General features: G+C 46.7%; 1 protein-coding gene across 1 annotated transcript in view; it reads right to left on the bottom strand.

Moving 5' to 3' along the window:
• The window catches only part of ABCC1 (ATP binding cassette subfamily C member 1 (ABCC1 blood group)), an 852,279-nt gene that overhangs the window by 719,602 nt on the left and 114,031 nt on the right, over positions 1–18,646 (bottom strand). The window contains exon 4 of the mRNA XM_077448931.1: positions 1,164–1,301. Coding sequence (XP_077305057.1) covers positions 1,164–1,301 — 138 coding nt within the window. The remainder of the gene's footprint in view (positions 1–1,163; positions 1,302–18,646) is intronic.

Genomic DNA, 18,646 nt, shown 5'->3' with positions numbered 1-18,646 from the left:
TAGCTGGTAGTTTGAATCTTTAATATTTGCAAACAAAATTAATGTTTCCTATTTAGAATAATATGCTGTGGGGTTAGTAAAACAGCGATATCAGAACCGATTCGGTCATACAGTTTGTAGTGTACATAGATTTGCAAAACAGTGGGATAAAGGAATATTCCTGAACTTTCTTTTATCTCATGGTTACTGTGCCATTGTGTGAATGCATTAATGCAGCGCATGTTATCTCTGCCTTCAGAGCTTGGATTCATTAATCGAGTTTACCAAAAATGTAAATAAATATTGCAGAATATACAGCCTCATGCTACTTACCTAATCTTCATTTCATGCTGAATAAACTAAATTATTAAATGCATCTTAAATAGAAAACTATCTTTAAATTTTTACTCCAAAAGCATTTTATTAAAATAAATTTGATTTAAAAAATAAATCAAAATCAGATTTTTTTAAATCATTGATTTATATCCACCCTGATGAGAGACATTGTGAGTTTTTTTAAAGTAGTAATTTCTTGCCACAATTTTTGGAAAAATTAAGAAAATAACTAAAATTTGGGGGATTTTTGTGTCTCAATTATCTTCTCCCCCCCCCCCCCCATACTGTCACCAGAGCAGTACAGCGCCATCATATGATTGGTGTGCCAGTGTGTAGTTTAAAAACAAAACAAACAACAACAAAAAACTCTGGTACACACAACAGGCGACAGATTGAGCTGCAGCGTGGCAATTAGTGCACACAGAAAGAGTATGACTGGGACCTTTGTTATATGAAGTCCTCCTGGAATAATAGTAAATGCACTTAAGCCTAGGTTCACATTGATGGAATTTGGCATGCGATTTGACATGTCACATTGCATGCCGAATCAGCGGCTATTGCCAGCAATGGCCCCATCCGAATGGGTGCAACACTGACATTGTGATGACGCTCAATTCCCAAAAGTCCTTTCTGTACAACTTTTGGTGACTTCAGGTGTGATTTCAATAGACCTCTGTATAGGAACCTGCACAGATGTCTCTCAAATAGCCCCCGAAGTCGGACTGACATGCGGGTATGAAATTGTGAGTTCAGCCGATTTCAATCCCGCGGTCAGTGTGAACCTATGCTTAATGTAGTTTACTGGCAGTGTATTCAAATATCAGTGTGTATGTGAAATAGATACTTACTTGTTTTAAGGCATGGAGAATTTTGGACCTGAAGATTATTATGGCACAAAACAGAGCAATGATCCAGAAATTCAACAATACACCCGAAGACTGCACTCCTTTTATTCTCTCATACTGAATTAAAAAAGTAGCTAGCAGCTGAAAAACAAAGAAAATACACCAGTGGAAAAGACCATAAGGATAACGGTCAATGTAAACAGCATTTCAAGAAAAGCATTGAGAAGAAGATCATAGCATATAAAAAAAAAAAAAAGGACACTGAAAAAACACTGATGTGTGTTGCAAAAGGCTCCTTTCACACTAGCCAACTCCAAAGTTGTGAGATTTTCAATGCAACTTTGAAGTGACTTTGATAAGACTTTTACACTCTCTGGCATTGATGTTGTATCAAAGTAGTGCAGGAGCCTTTTCTGAAGTTGCAGCGACTTCAGTAGTGCAAATTGAAACAGCTCTCAGAGCTGCATGGCATTTCACATGTCCAGTGACTTTGGGTCTCACAAGTCAGATCCTAAATTGCAAAAGGAGCCTCAAAAAGCAGCATGCCTGTTTTTTTCCCCATACGATGCAACACAAAATTAAAACAAATTACAATACGCATCAGCACATTGCAACATACTGTTATGCATTGAGTTTACCGAAAGTGAAACAAGTCATTTAAGTGAAAAAAAAAAAAAAGAGCACAATGCATTGTAACAATGAATTGCAGCACACGTTCTACATACCATAAGGCCTCATGCACACGAGACGCAGGTGAAAACTGCTCAAAAAAAAAGCTGAAACGAGCGCTTAGAAACGCGCGTTTAGCCGCCTTTGCGTTTATAAAGATATCATGTAGACCCTCCCCAAGCTCTCAAAGCATGTTTTTTTTAACTATTTCTGTCATTTTGATCAGAGTGAGCAGCAGCAGCATAGAGAGCAGTTGTACACTTGCATTTGCCTCTCTTTCTGTGGTATATATTTTGAAATGGATCCCATATTGAATATATGTCAGGAAATGCTCCTGATGTTGCTCTTGATAAGACAGCAACGTCCTCGCAAATTTCGTGAGAGGTCCAGAGTCAGAGCTCGTCGATATTGGACCCATCCGTTAATGGGACAGCGAATGTCTGTTGGATATTTCACAAAACAAGTACGTGCAGCTGCGTACCTACCCCGACAAGTCGGGTTACAAAATGTCATTCTCTGATGCAGAAAAGTGCATGACGTTTTGCGACCCGATTTTGGGGCCCCCTATCTCTGGGTCACTTGGTGATAGGAACCTGAAATTTGGATATGTTTTAGTGCTAGTTCCACGGTGTATGCATACCGAATTTGGGGTCCATGGCAATAAGTGGCCCCAAGATATGGGCCCCCAAATTCAGGTCACAAAATGTCATTCTCTGATGCAGAAAAGTGCATGACATTTTGGGACCTGACTTTGGGGCCCCCTATCTCGGGGTCACTTGGTGATAGGAACCTGAGATACCAAGATATGGGCCCCCAAAGGCGGGTCGCAAAATGTCATTCTCAGATCATATTTTTTTTTCAGTTTTCAGGTCCAAAAAAAAATGGAATTACGTACGGTAATGTCCTTTTCCGGGAGTCTCAGGACAGCCACCTTTGAGAGACACTGGCTCCTCCCCTCTTAGGAAACACCGCCTTCATTTTCATGATTTAAGCCTCCTCCACCCTTCGTTCCTCAGTTCTTCCAGAGTACCTCCGGCCAACTGGGGAGACACAAGAACACGTCAAATAAACAAACCTTTAAGTCTTACCTGACGCCTCATGTAATGAGTTCCCGATGATCTGCAAAAAACTTGGGTGGGAACCGGTGCTGTCCTGAAAGACTCCCAGAAAAGGACATTACCGTACGTAATTCCATTTTTCCCCAATCGTCTTTCAGGACAGCCACCTTTGAGAGGATAAGCGAGTACCCTGTCTTAGGGTGGGACCTACTGCTTGCAGCACCTTGTGACCAAAGGGCTTGGTCTTTGGCTGAGAGAAGATCCAATCTATAGCGCTTCCCGAACGTAGAAAACTTGAACCACGTTGCGGCTCTACAGATCTGTTCAGGAGACACACCAGCCCACATTGTCTGCGTAGTTGCCGCTGTCCTGGCTGAGTGTGCTTTAATTCTAACTGGAGGCTTTAATACTCCAACCGCGCAAGTCTGCCCAATGGCTGACCTTAATCATCTGGTTAGCGTACGTCTAAAGGCTTTGGAACCCTTCCTAGCCCCTGGAAGTAACACCAAAGGTAAATCAGACTTCCTGAACTGGCTTTGTGTAACCAAAATAATGAAGGACACGTCCAATAAGATGTGTTCCTGTTCGCTCACTGGTTTTGAACGAAAAATAGGCAGCATAATCTCTCGGACTCTCTGAGGATTAGAGACTACCATTAGGTAAAAAGGCCAGAATGGTCTTAAAAACTGAATGGTCTGGAAAGGGAGTGCCTTAACAGAAAGGGTTTTGAGTTTACTCACTTTCCTTGCCGCAGTGATCGCCACAAAAAAAAACAGTTTTGAGAGTGATCAACCATAACCAGCCAGATTCCAATTGCTGAAAAAGGTTCCTTTGTGGGAACCTGTAAAACTAATGAGTGACCCCGTCTGGGAAGGGGGCGACCAAAGGCTTGGTCTTTGCCTACTTAAGGCTCTAAGAACCTTACTATACCAAGGTCTGATGTTAGATGCCCTTCCAGGAATACGCTAAAAGCGAAAACCTGACTCTTCAATGTTTATGGGGCTAAACCTTTATCTGCCCCTGACTGCAGGAACTCTAGAACGGCTACGAGGCTGTGCACATTGAAGGAGTTCTCTGAGCATCAGCTGTTGAACCGTCTCCATACCTTCAAGAAAATGGTCTGAGTTTCTATTTACCTGCAATTCAGAAGAGTGGCTATTAAACAGTCTGAGACCTCTTTGCCCTTCAGCAATTCCTTCTCAGTAGCCAAGCTGCAAGAATCCATCTGGGGACCGCAGACTGGACCCTGGGAGAAGGGACACTCCTAGACCGGGAAAACCCGGGGGGGGGGGGGGGGGGTTCCACTGACAGGCCCTTCAGAATGGAGAACCACGGCCTCCTGGGCCCAAGAGGTGCGATTAGAAAATAGGTAGTAATCTCCACCTGAAAACTTCCCTGACCCTGCAGGAATCAGAACGGGAGGGGAGAAAGCATAGCACTTAGAGAAACCCTAACTCTGTGCTTTAGTGTGTCTGCTCCCGACCTCCCATCTCCCCTGTTCATGGAACAGGAGATGGCTTCCTTTGCGTTTTCCCTTGAGAAAAAGAGGTCTATCCAAGGAATCCCCCAACTCTGGGTGATCCATTCGAAGAACCTCCTGCTTGAGAACCTGGTTGCTCTGAGGAAATCTAATATCAGGATTTGCTCTCCTTTCAAACAGATCACTGAAAAGACAGGATTTTAATATTCGGCCCATCTGAGGATGGCCTTCGCTAGGACCCATAAGGATCCACTCCAGGAGTCCCCGTCCTGTCGACGCAAGCCACTGCCAAGGGATTGTTTCCATGACTCTTACATGAAGTCTCCAGAGAACTCTGAGAGGTCCTGAGAACCAGATCTACTGTTCTCAACTCCCTCCAATTTGAGGATCTCTTAGATTCCTTCCTCTCCCAGGTACCCTGTACCAAACAGGAGTCTAGGTGTGTACCCCAACCTAAGCCGTTCGTATCGGTTGTAACCACCCTGGATACTGGGAAACTCCATTCTAGGTCTTGTAACAAACGTGCTCCCTTTCCCAAAGGGACCTCTTTACCTGAGTTGGAACCAAAGAGTCCCAAGACCCCTGACTGTGGTCCCAAAGCTTCAAGATGAATAGTTTACAGAGGACGGTAACATGACCCCGTCCACTGAACTGCTAGGAGCGTGGCTGTCAGTAAACTCAACCTGCCTAACTGAGTTTTTGACGGTTGCCCTGGAGAAACAACAGTGCTCTGTCTATCTTCTGGATCTTCTCCAAGGAGGGAAGACCTTTTGTTCTGTTGAGCCCAGCACCTACCCCAGGAAGGTGACCCCCTGGTAAGGAATTTAAGTTGGGTTTCTCTAGGTTCAGAGGCCAACCCAGGCTCACTAACAGGTCTTTTGTTACCTGTTGATCCCAAATCGACTGCGTCAGAGAAGGTACAAACCGGAGAAGATCTTCAGGACACACGATCACCAAGACTCCCCTGAGACGCAGGAATGCCAGAACCTCTACCATCACTTTGGTGAAGATAGGAGGAGGAAAGGGATAGCCCAAAGGGGAAGTGCTTTGAACTGAATGTGTAGCACCCCTACAGAAGTTATCACTGCCAGCCTAAGGAAACGCTGGTGGTTCTCTGCAATGGGAATATGCAGGTATGCATCCATACTATCCATGCCCTGAAACAGTTTTGGTGGAAGAGGTGCCCTCACCCAGTGACCAAAACCAACGAAAGCCATCTGTAGGTGACTAAGACACACAGACGTTTCAGGTTCAGGATGAGCCTGAACTTTTTTCCCAAAGGCTTGTGAACCACAAAAATGTGAGAATAGGAGCCCTTTCTATATATCCTGCTGGGACCTGTATTACCACTTCCTGTTCCTCTAACTCCTGAAGAGGAAAGAAGGGCACATTTGGGCAGCTCAGTGACAAGGAGTCTCAAAAGAGGAGAGCTCTGAAAACTCCAAATGGTAACCTCTTACGATGATCCCCAACACAAACTGATTGGAGGTGATCATCTCCCACTGGGGGAGGAAGGCCCCTTTTTTACTGCTCCCCATATTTCTTCTTAAGGGGAAAGGCCTTTTTCTTATCAGCCGTGCGATCTAGCACTGCTTCAAGACCTGGCCCAAACAGCAGTAAACAGTAGCAGTAACAGCAGTCTCCTGTAAAAAGGATTCCAGAGCTTTGCTTTGGACGCCTTGTCCCCCTGCCATGTCTTCAGCCTTAAGGCCCTCCAGGCTGAGTTGGTCAGAGCCGAGGACCTTGCATACATTCGCATGGATTGAGCCGAAGCACCCGCAGTGTATGCTGACTCCTTAAGCACCATGGGAAAGGAGGATAGAAAAGTCTCCTCTGCCATCATTGCTTCATGCATTAATCTGGATAAGCGAACACTTCATATTACGAGCCACCACTGTGGCTCCTATGGCAGGCTTAGATATTTTCTTAAGAGAAAAAGCCCATGCATCCTTCAGAAGTGAGTCCATCATTTCAAACATAGGGTCTGAAAGTATTCCCATGTCCCTGAGGACAGGTCAGTATGCCTGGACGTCTGAAGAAAGGTAGTCTCTAACCTGGGAGATTCTATTCCAGACAAGAGCTTCCTCTTCCGCCCAAGAAAACTGGAGTTAGTACTTACCGGTAACTCCTTTTCCGGTGGTCTTCCAGGACAGCCCTTGAGAGATGGAGCTCCTCCCATCGACACAGGAAACACATTGCCACAGTTCAAAAGGCGGTCCCTCAGGTCCCTGGTCAGTCATTCACCAAGAACCGAAGGATGGAACTGAAAAACATATAAACCATAACAGGTAATAACATTAGTACATCACTATAATCAAATAAAGGGTGGGATCGTGCTGTCCTGGAAGACCACCGGAAAAGGAGTTACCGGTAAGTACTAACTCCAGTTTTCCCAAGTGTTCTTCCAGGACAGCCCTTGAGAGGATCCCCAAGTACTTACCAGATTAGGGGGGGACCACGGCCTGGAGGACTTTCCTCCCAAAGGCCTGATCCTGACTAGACATTAAGTCCAGTCGGTAATGCCTTGTAAAGGTGGAAAAGCTTGACCATGTGGCTGCTTTACATACCTGCTCCGGGGTGGCACCAGCTCTTTCTGCCCAGGATGCAGACAACGCTCTTGTGGAGTGAGCTTTAACACCCTCAGGAGGATCTCTATTCAAGGCCTTATACCCCTCTGCTATAGCTAGCCTAATCCATCTAGCTATGGTTACTTTTGAAGCTTTCTGTCCCCTACGCTGTCCGGAAAAAAGGACAAAAAGGGAGTCTGAGATTCTGAATGGATTTGTTATTTTAAGATATTCTAGAATACACCTCCTCACATCCAATAAATGAAAACGTTCCTCTTTCTCATTTGCTGCATTTTGACAAAATGAAGGGAGGACAATATCTTGGGACCTATGGAAGCTAGATGCTACCTTTGGTAAGAACCCAGGGTCTGTCTTTAGAATGACTCTGTCTTCTAGGATCTGTAGGAATGGTTCCCTGATGGAAAGTGCTTGGATTTCACTGACCCTACGGGCTGAAGTGATTGCCACCAGGAGAACTGTCTTAAAGGTAATAAGCCTTAGGGAGGCCTCTGAGATAGGCTCAAAGGGTGACCCCAAGAAAGCCTTTAGCACCACTGCTAAATCCCAGGATGGGACTTTTGTGATTCTGACTGGCTTGCGTCTAGCGACTGCCTTACAGAATCTAGCGACAAAAGGATTTTCCTGTAAGCGTTCATCTAGGTATACACTTAAGGCAGCTATCTGTACTTTAATAGTACTTAGGGTTAAACCCTTGTTTACACCTTCCTGTAAAAACTGTAGAATATTAGCCGTATTTATGTCCCGGCTATTCAGCCAGCTATTGAATTTTTTCCAGACTTTTTTGTAAATAGCTCTCGTGACTGGTTTGCGACTCTGTAGTAAGGTCGCAATTACCTCGTCTGACAGGCCCTTACTCCTTAAGATTTCCTCCTCAGTAACCACGCTGACAGCTTCAGTGTGGCGACCTGCGGATGGTAAAGAGGTCCCTGCGACAGGAGGTCCTGTCTGTAGGGAAGTCTTAGAGGCGGACAGTCTGTCAATTGTAGCAACGTTGTGAACCACGGTCTCCTGGGCCAAAAAGGTGCTACTAGAATCAAACAGGTTTTCTCCTTGAGGAATCTTGCTAGGACCCTCGGAATGAGATGAAGAGGGGGAAATGCATACGCCAGACTGAAAGTCCATGGAGTTTGCAAGGCATCTACCGCCAGGGGCTGATCTCCTGGGTTTAGCGAGAAAAAATTGGGAACCTTTGCATTTTTCTTGCTCGCAAAAAGGTCTACCTCTGGTTCTCCCCAGTGAGCTGTTATGAGATTGAATGCCTCTGGGTGTAAGGACCATTCTTGGTTCGAAATCTTTTGTCGACTCAAGAAGTCCGCCTTGTTGTTCAGCTCCCCTTTCAGGTGAACTGCAGAAATGGATTCCAGATTGGCTTCTGCCCACTGGAGAATGCGTCTGGCTACCACCATCAAACGAGGACTTCTGGTTCCTCCTTGTTTGTTTATGTATGCTACAGCCGTCGTATTGTCTGAACGGACTTGTAGATGGTGACCCTGTATTGCGGGGTGGAAAGCTAGAACAGCTCTCAGGATTGCTGTTAGTTCTTTCCAATTGGAAGAGAAACATTTCTCCTCCGGGGTCCACTTGTCCTGGACCCAGCTTGAGCCTAGGTGGGCTCCCCAGCCCCAACTGCTCGCATCCGTTGTTAGTGTTGAAGTGATAGGAAGGACCCAATGAACCCCTTTGTTTAGGTTCTCCCTGTCCTTCCACCACCAGAGGGAGCGTTTTACCCTTGAGGGGATCAATACCTCCTCCTCCAGATCTCTGCCTTTTAATTGTTCTAACAGAAAACCCTGAAGTTCTCTTTGATGGAACCTGGCCCATTGTACGGCTGGAATGGCTGCCGTCATAAGACCTAAGACCGACATTACTTCCCTCACCGTACACTTGGGGCTGCATTGAAGAAAAGATATTCTCTGCCACAGATTCAAAATCTTTTCTTCCGGCAGTATAATTTTCTGATCTACAGACTTGATCCAGTACCCCAGATACAGGATCTCCTGTGTTGGGGTTGTCTTGGATTTCTCCTGACTGACAATCCACCCTAATCGACTCAGACTGAGTTGAGTCAATTCTAGGTCCTGAGAAAGACGACTCTCTGAGTGGGCTGTTAGGAGCAGATCGTCTAGGTAGGGGATAATTGAGACTGATTGAAGCCTCAGAGGAACTAAAGCCTCTCCGAGAACCTTGGTAAAGATTCTCGGAGAGGATGATAGACCGAAGGGAAGTGCTCTGCACTGAAAGTGGTAAACCTTTGTGTCTATCTGCACTGCCATTCGAAGAAATTTCTGGCATTCCTCCCTTATTGGAATGTGCAGATAAGCATCCCTTAGGTCCAGGGTTGCCATAAATGTCTCTTTCTGCAGGAGATTCTTTATGGAATAAATGGACTCCATCCGAAATCTCTTGTAACGGATGGAGCGATTCAGTGGACGGAGGTTCATAATTAGTCTGAATCTCCCTGACGGTTTTCTTACCACAAAGATGTGCGAGTAAAAACCGTCCCCTTGTTCCTGAATAGGGACTGGTGTCAATACTTCTTGATCTACCATTTCCCCTATTAGTAAAGGTAAGGCCCTGGCCTTTTCTGAGTGACTTGGAAGCTTTGTCACCAGAAACTTGGAAGGAGGGTTGCTGTGAAATTCCAGCGCATGACCCCTTTTTATTATATTTAAGACAAACTCGTTCGAGGTTGTCTCTTCCCATTGAGGAAGAAATTTGCTTAATCTTCCTCCCACAGGAACCCTGACGTCACTGGGGTTTGGGATCCTGATTGGGGCGGCTAAACAGTATGCCCCCTTTTTCTTTCCCTTTATGTCCCGACCAATGCTTTTTGGGGGTTGAACTCTTCTCTGATTTAGAGGGTTCCTTAAAGGGACGAAAAATTTTTCTTTGAAAATTTTTCTTTTTTGCGGGAAAGGTTTTCTTTTTGTCCGCCGTCCTTTCTAAGGCGGAGTCTAATTCAGGCCCGAAGACTAAGTCTCCTGTAAAAGGGACGCTGCACAGGCGGGTTTTAGACGCCGTGTCTCCCCCCCAGGTTTTCATCCATACTGACCTCCTTGCTGCCACTGAAAGTGCTGCAGATTTAGCCGTAAATTTAACGGAGTCCGTGGAGGCGTCAGAGATGAAACTGGTGGCCTTAAAAAGCATAGGGAAGGATTTCAGAAGCTCCCCCCTAGGAGTGCCTGCCTTTAAGTGTTCTTGTAGTTGCGATAACCAGAACTCCAGGTTTCTAGCTACACAGGAAGTGGCTAGAGCTGGTTTTAAGCCTGCCATAGAGGCATCCCAGGCCCTCTTTAAGACAATGTCTGTTCTCCTGTCCATGGGATCTTTCAGGTGGCCCATATCCTCAAAGGCCAGATCAGCCTGCTTTGAGATTTTGGACAGAGGGGCGTCTAGTTTTGGATTTTTATTCCAGACCGCCTCTGGGCTCTCATCAAAAAGGGAACCTTCTCTTAAGGGATTTAGGAAAGAAAACCTTCTTGTCTGGTTCAGACCACTCCTTAAGGACAAGGTCAGAAAGCACCTTATGTATAGGGAAAACCCTTGCTTTCTTTTTCCCCAGAGCCTCATACATTTGATCATGTCTGGATAACTGAGTTTCTTCCTCCTCAATTTCCAGCGTATCATAGATAGCCCCCATTAGCTCATCTACTTCCTCGAGAGATAATCTATATTTTGAGGCTTTAGATGCTGCTTGATCCTCTTCCTGACCCAAGTCAGTGTCAGAGGATTCGGGACTAATCAACGTGGGGCTAGGCTCCCTGACCATACGGGGCTCCCCTGAGCTGGGTGTTGTAAGGCATGGTGAGGATGAGATTATAGTTGTTTTACTCGTGGAGGCAGCTGCAGCTGATCCCACGTCAGTGATTAACTCCCGGAGGGACTTAAAGGTCGACGCCATCTTAGCGTCAGCACCATGTCCCTCTTAGAATCACCACTAACAAACAACCTCACTGTGAGTAAACCGCCACCGTGGGGTACTACAGGGCCCAGCCTACAAACACCACCACTCCACCAGAGTAATAGCATGCCCAGCAGCCTACCTGGGTTTGGCTGGTGCCTGTCTCCGCCGGAGTATCCTGGGGAATAGCCTCCATGGTCCCCCTCTGACGCTCCGAATCCCGCCGCTAATCCGGTATAGCTGGACGCTGGTCGGGCTTCACAGGCACAGCGCTGGCTCTCCCTCTCCTCCTTGTACCCTTAGAGACCCGGAACCGGAAGTCTCGGCACGCAGTGATGACGCGGTTCCGCCGGAAGTGAACGCTCGGCGTCTCCGACCCCCTGCAACGAGGAGGGAAGATGGAAGGTTCCACTCACCACTCCTGGGGGAAACCGGCGTCATTCTGCCCCTGGCCACCTCGGCACTGGAAGGAGGAGGGTAACGGGTCTGCTCCGGTTCAGCTGGACGGTACCCGAGCCAAAGAAAAAAGGTATGGACCCAAACTGCAGCCATAAACCAGGACCCGGTCCCTTAGGCTTGCAGATTCTCAGGCAGCCCCTGAGAGGGGCCTCCAGGTTCCTGGCAACATGTTCCTCCGACGGAGGAAACACAAATGACTGACCAGGGACCTGAGGGACCGCCTTTTGAACTGTGGCAATGTGTTTCCTGTGTCGATGGGAGGAGCTCCATCTCTCAAGGGCTGTCCTGGAAGAACACTTGGGAAAAAACCTTTGCTTTAATGCACCAGAAAAGAAAGGTTTTCCTTCGGGACCCCGCCATTCCTGATGGCATCGATCAAGACATCCTGAACCGGGAACACCCGCTTCCCCCAGGTCCTAGTACATCTGATCGTGGGGTGACAATGCCTTCTTCCTAAAGTGGTATGAATAGCTCTCAAGAGCTTATCCACTTCATCCAGGGGGAAGTTTATATCGAGGGGTTCTTTTGGGTTCCCCACCCAAGCCCTCACCTTTATCAGATTCCCTTGGGAGTCTGAGACGGCACTGTCAACTTCTTCCTCAACTTCCTCTCTGGAACCCTCTAGACTCTCCCTTAACCTGCAGGAGGAACATCCATCGGGTTAGGTGGAACACTCTGCTGTGCTGGTGAAAGAGTGCTCTGGAGCTGAGGCCACTGGAACCTTCACAGAAGCCGCCAGATATGCACCGTGTTCTGCTGCCTGTTCCTGATGGCGCTCAAACAGGGACCTGAACCCTCTGAGGCCACTGGAACCTTAGGTTAAAGGTCTGACTGAGCTATCCGGTGCTTCAATACACTCTTTACCAAGTGCCTTTGAACCAGGGATTCCCCCAAAAGAGGCTCTATATGAAGGACGCTCCCTCCTAGAACCAAGGGGAGACTTGCTCATGTCCTTCTGAGACAGAGATAAAAGAGCAGCATAAAATCCTAAAAAAAAAGAAACACCAGCACTACTTAAGAGGACCACCGGGAGTGCCCTCCCCTAGGATCAATCTCCATCTGGATCCCAGACGCACTGCCCTTCCCCCCGACCACCTAGGGGGAAAAAACACCAGTGGAGCTACTGGTTGTAAGGTAAGGGAACCCCTCGCCAGGGCTTTTACCTTTGAGTGGCTGGTGCCGTTACTCCTGGAGCTCCCGAAGCCACTGCTTTGGACATTCTCCTGTTGAGGAAGAGTGGTACGAACGTGCCTCCAACAGCTACCTGTGCAACTGTAGAAAGAGAGGCTGCACCAGCCGAAAGCTAGGTTCCCCTCCACGTGCCGCGTCCGGAACCGGAAGACGCGGATCCAACGAAGAGGTCCGCCCCCACCGGAATTGACGTCGCCCGCCAACCGGTCCGGCCTCTGGCTCCCAGCCGACTGGATACACAGGGGGGCCTTGGACGTCCTCGTTGCAGCGCCCCACTGGGCGAAACGCAGGGATGAACCTCCCCAAAAACGTCCTGCTTTCCCCAAGCGAAGATTGGAGTGCGTATATAGAAAAAGGTCAGTCAAAAGTTCAGCTTCCCCAGCCGACCGGACTGCCTGTTCCGTTAAAACACCCGCGGGTGAACGGACGGACGACCCTGTAAAACTTCCTGCTTTCCCCAAGCGAAGTTTAGGGTGTATAGACAGTACGAACGCTTCAGCTCCCCGCTGATCCGACTGTCAAGGGCCGACCGATAGACGGTCGGGTAACCGAGTGGGGCCGGGGCTCCGCTCAGATAGCTTCAGTCTCACCAACCGAATTCAGCTAAGGTTCCTTAGCGATGTCTCCCCACCGGAGGAAACACCATAACTGAGGAACGAAGGGTGGAGGAGGCTTAAATCATGAAAATGAAGGCGGTGTTTCCTAAGAGGGGAGGAGCCAGTGTCTCTCAAAGGTGGCTGTCCTGAAAGACGATTGGGGAAAATTGGGTTCCTTTAAAAACGCTTATAAAACGCAAACGCGGCTAAACGCGGGTGCCACGTTTTTGCGTCCGAACCCATTTTTTTGCTTCTGGAAAAAAAGAGGTTAAAACGCAACTGCATAAAAATGGCAAAAAACGAGACTGTGTGCATGGACACAAAGGATAACATTGAATGAGTTCAGGGGCAGTTGAAAAAAGCGTCCAACTGCATCTGAACACGCGTTTAACAGCGTCTCGTGTGCATGAGGCCTAACACAACCAATGGTGTTAAAAGGCCCTAACAAATAACACATTGCATCCTAAAAAGTCTTATAAAGTATGATCCAATTTGCACTAACAGAGAAAACCCAACAGGTTTTTGTTTTTACTGTAAAATTATTTTCATGGATTCATTGAGGGACATAGTATTTAGAGGCATTTTGGTTATGCGGTCACCTACAGGAGGCCTTGGACACTGGCAAACAAAAAAACAAACAAACACAGTAACCAGCCTGGGGTATCCATTCCCACCCCCATGCCTCAGTTTCATAATGAAGCAGTGCTGAGAGTAAACCACAATTACGGTGGCCTATGTCCCTTAAAGCGGTTGTAAACCCTCATATATACCCAGTGAAGGGAACAGCCTCAGATGATAAACAGAGATGAAACAAATCCTGCTAATAAGTTTTACTTGTATATCTGCTGTCTTCCCCTTTCTACACTCTTTGGAAAGTGCAGGTCATGGTAGATATCTCTCTCTCTTTCAGCAGTGGATGGGCAGTCTGAGAGCTGGGTGAAAGTGTTTTAGTCAGAGGAGACCAAAATCGAGTTCTTTGACATCAACTCAACTTGCCATGTTTGGGGAGGAGGCATGCTGCCTATGACCCAAGAAACCCATCCACAACGTCAAACATGGAGGTTTGGCGTCCACTTTGGCCTCAGTGGCACTTTGGATGGATCCAGTCTGTAGTAGCTGGACTCAATCCATTAAAGGATCCTTCCAGCGGAGCTCCTCAGAGCATATCTTCAATAGTATAAACAATAGTATGAAAATAAATCAGTCCAGTTCCTGTAAATTTAAATACTAAAACAGCGCTCTAGATAAAATATGATCCAGTAGTGCTATGTGCAATTCTTATCTGTATTTTAGGATGTTTTTGTGGAGCACATATGACAGCTGGACCCAAGTGGATGATGGCAAAATGGTAAGCTATTGAGGGAATACTTCCTTAACCACTTGCCGACCGCCGCACGACGATATACGTCGGCAGAATGGCACGGGCAGGCATATGGGCGTATATATAAGTCCCTGCCTGCCCGCGGGTGGGGGGCCCGATCGGGCCCCCCCCCGGTGCCTGCGGCGGTCGGCATTCCTTCGAGAGCGATCCGGGATGAGGGGGCGGCCATTCATTCATGGCCACCCCCTCGCGATCGCTCTCGACGAATGGAAATCCCCCGTGACATCACTTCCTCTCCTGTAATGTAAACACAGGAGAGGAAGTGATGTATTCTCTCCTCCGTGTCGGTATTTTTTGTTCCGACACGGAGGAGAGCGGATCGGTGAGTTGCACCAACACTCTACACACACAGTAGAACATGCCAGGCACACTCACACCCCCCCTTTACCCCCCGATCACCCCCCCAATTACCCCTGCCCCCCAGTCACAGTGACACCAATGTCATTTTTTTTTTTTATTTTTTTTTTTTTTTGCATTGGTGTCATTTGTGACTGTAATAACTGTTAGGGCAGTTAGAGTTAGCCCCCTTTAGTTCTAATGTACCCCCCTAACCCCCCCAATAAAGGTTTAACCCCGTGATCACCCCCCGTCGCCAGTGTCACTAAGGCTGGGTTCACATTGCAGCGGTTTATGAGAACGAATGTGATTCGCACCGCACTGCAGTGCAAATCACATCCGATCTCTGTGCGATTCGAGTTCAGCCATTCGCCGCACCCGCCACACCCGCCGCACCCGCCGCAAATTCGCACGGGACCCTTTTTTTGGCCCGCAGCAGAATCGGATCGCATGGGTGTTCACACCATGCGATCCGAGTTTGCAGATCGCACTGCGATATGCGAACTGATCTGGGGGTGTCAGTAACATTTCACTGACACTCCCAGCAGTTCGCATAGGGCAGTGTGAACTGCCGCCGGGAGGCATGCGATGCGGGAACCCGCCGCGGATTCGCGGCGTTTCCGCATCGCTCCAGTGTGAACCCAGCCTAATAAGCGATCATTTTTCTGATCGCCGTATTAGTGTCACAGGTGACGCTAGTTAGGCAGGTAGGTATTTAGGTTCGCCGCAGCTTTTTATAGCGCCAGGGACCCCCATATACTACTGCATAAAGCCCCCTGATTGCCCCCTAGTTAACCCTTTCACCAGTGATCACCATATAACTGTTACAGGTGACGCTGGTTGGTTAGTTATTTTTTTATAGTTTCAGGGCACCCGCCATTTATTACCTAGTCTCACTAGTGTACCCCTAAATTTAGGGGTGTCTACTTTCCAAAATGGGGTCATTTGGGGGGGGGTTTGTGCCATCTTGGCATTTTATGGCCTTCAAAACTAACGCCCTTAGAAAGCCTGAAGGCGGTGCTTGGTTTTCGGGGCCCCGTACGCGGCTAGGCTCCCAAAAAGTCCCACATATGTGGTATCCCCGTACTCAGGAGAAGCAGCAGAATTTATTTTGGGGTGTCATTTCACATATGCCCATGGCATGCGTGAGCAATATATCATTTAGTGACAACTTTGTGAAGAAAAAAAAAAAAAAAAAAAGTTTGTAATTTTCCCGCAACTTGTGGCAAAATATAAAATATTCCATGGACTCAACATGCCTCTCAGCAAATAGCTTGGGGTGTCTACTTTCTAAAATGGGGTCATTTGTGGGGGTTTTGTGCCATCTTGGCATTTTATGGCCTTCAAAACTGTAATAGGTAGTGAGAAGTGAACTCAAAAATTTACGCCCTTAGAAAGCCTGAAGGCGGTGCTTGGTTTTCGGGGCCCCGTACGCGGCTAGGCTCCCAAAAAGTCCCACATATGTGGTATCCCCGTACTCAGGAGAAGCAGCAGAATTTATTTTGGGGTGTCATTTCACATATGCCCATGGCATGCGTGAGCAATATATCATTTAGTGACAACTTTGTGAAGAAAAAAAAAAAAAAAAAAAGTTTGTAATTTTCCCGCAACTTGTGGCAAAATATAAAATATTCCATGGACTCAACATGCCTCTCAGCAAATAGCTTGGGGTGTCTACTTTCTAAAATGGGGTCATTTGTGGGGGTTTTGTGCCATCTTGGCATTTTATGGCCTTCAAAACTAATAGGTAGTGAGAAGTGAACTCAAAAATTTACGCCCTTAGAAAGCCTGAAGGCGGTGCTTGGTTTTCGGGGCCCCGTACGCGGCTAGGCTCCCAAAAAGTCCCACATATGTGGTATCCCCGTACTCAGGAGAAGCAGCAGAATTTATTTTGGGGTGTCATTTCACATACGCCCATAGCATGTGTGAGCAATATATCATTTAGTGACAACTTTGTGTAAAAAAAAAAAAAAATTTTTTTTTTGTCATTATTCAATCGCTTGAGGCAAAAAAATAAAATATTCAATGGGCTCAACATGCCTCTTATCAATTTCCTTAGGGGGTCTACTTTCCAAAATGGGGTAATTTGGGGGGGTTTTGTACTGCCCTGCCATTTTAGCACCTCAAGAAATGAGATAGGCAGTCGTAAACTAAAAGCTGCGTAAATTCCAGAAAACGTACCTTAGTTTGTAGATGTGACAACTTTTGCGCAAACCAATAAATATACAATTATTGACTTTTTTTTTACCAAAGACATGTGGCTGAATACATTTTGGCCTAAATGTATGACTAAAATTGAGTTTATTGGATTTTTCTAATAACAAAAAGTAGAAAATATCATTTTTTTTCAAAATTTGCGGTCTTTTTACGTTTATATCGCAAAAAATAAAAATCGCAGAGGCAATCAAATACCATCAAAAGAAAGCTCTATTTGTGGGAAGAAAAGGACGCAAATTTTGTTTGGGTACAACATTGCATGACCGCGCAATTACCAGTTAAAGCAGCGCAGTGCCAAAGTGTAAAAAGACCTCTGGTCATTTACCAGCAAAATGGTCCGGTCTGAAAGTGGTTAAAGTGGTTGTAAACCCTTACAACACACTTTGACCTACAGGTAAGCCTAGATTAAGGCTTACCTGTAGGCCCAAGAATTATCTCCTAAACCTGTACGGTTTAGGAGATATTTGCCGAAAGACAGGCACCGCTGTCTACGGCGCATGTGCCGTAGATAGCAGCGCGCATGCGCACTGAGTGCGGCGCTGTCAACGACGAAGATGCCACGCGTGTCGGCTCCCGTGCGCATGCGCGGGAGTGATGTCATCGCGGCTTCGCCGAATGACAGCGGCGGAGCAGCAAGACCCCACCGAGAAGATGGATGCGCCGGACTACAGGGGACAGCGGTGACATCGCTGGCTCCTGTGTCAGGTAAGTGACACATAATGGGCTACTATGCGATGCATAGTAGTCCATTATGCTTTGCCTTTGCAGGGAATGAAAGAGGAAGTAAACCCATCAGGGTTTATTCCTGAGGGGATATGTTACACGTGGTGAAATCCTTGGAATTCTGGTGGATGGTGCTGTAACAACACTTAGAATAATCACCAATTTTACCCTTCAACGCTGATTGAACTACTATCATCACATTTACTGCACAAAAATACTTTTATATACTCTTATATGGTCTTATTTACTGGATCATATTTTATCTAGAGCGCCGTTTTAGTATTTAAATTTACAGGAACTGGACTGATTTTCATACTATTGTTTATATTATTTTTACCTCTTTAAATGGCTGCTGGACCTCTCTCTTTACCCCATATCAATTAGAAGGGGCATTGTATATTACAAAGCTACTGATTGGTTGAATTTGGCGCTGAGTGGGGCACTATAGGCCTTTCTGAAATACACCTCTTTGTTATATCTTCAATAGTGACCAACACCTTAGACACTGGCGAAAAACTGAGGTACTCCTGGTAAGGGGAGGGGTTATATAGAGAGTAATCATCCCGTCTTGGGTGTGCCAGTGTCCATCACCTGAAGGTGCACTATATACCTATGTAGTTATTACTATGGCTCTGTGTTCTGCGATATATGATAAAGAAAGTTACATTTGGTGTCATCTGACCAGAGCACCTTCTTCCACACATTTGCTGTGTCCACCATATGGCTTCTTGTAAACTGCAAACGGCACTTCTTATGGCTTTCTTTCAACAAGGTCTTTCTTATTGCAACTCTTTCATAAAGACCAGATCTGTGGCGTGCACAATTCTCCTGTGGGCAGATTCTCCCACCTAAGATGTGGATCTCTGCAGCTCCTCCAGAGTTGGCAT

This window comes from Lithobates pipiens, unplaced genomic scaffold (assembly GCF_037356315.1).
Source record: "Lithobates pipiens isolate NorthernLeopardFrog02 unplaced genomic scaffold, aLitPip1_a1.2 Scaffold_22, whole genome shotgun sequence".
NCBI lineage: Eukaryota > Metazoa > Chordata > Amphibia > Anura > Ranidae > Lithobates > Lithobates pipiens.
Note: the sequence above shows the minus strand (reverse complement) of the source record. Positions and strands in the feature narration are given on the sequence as shown.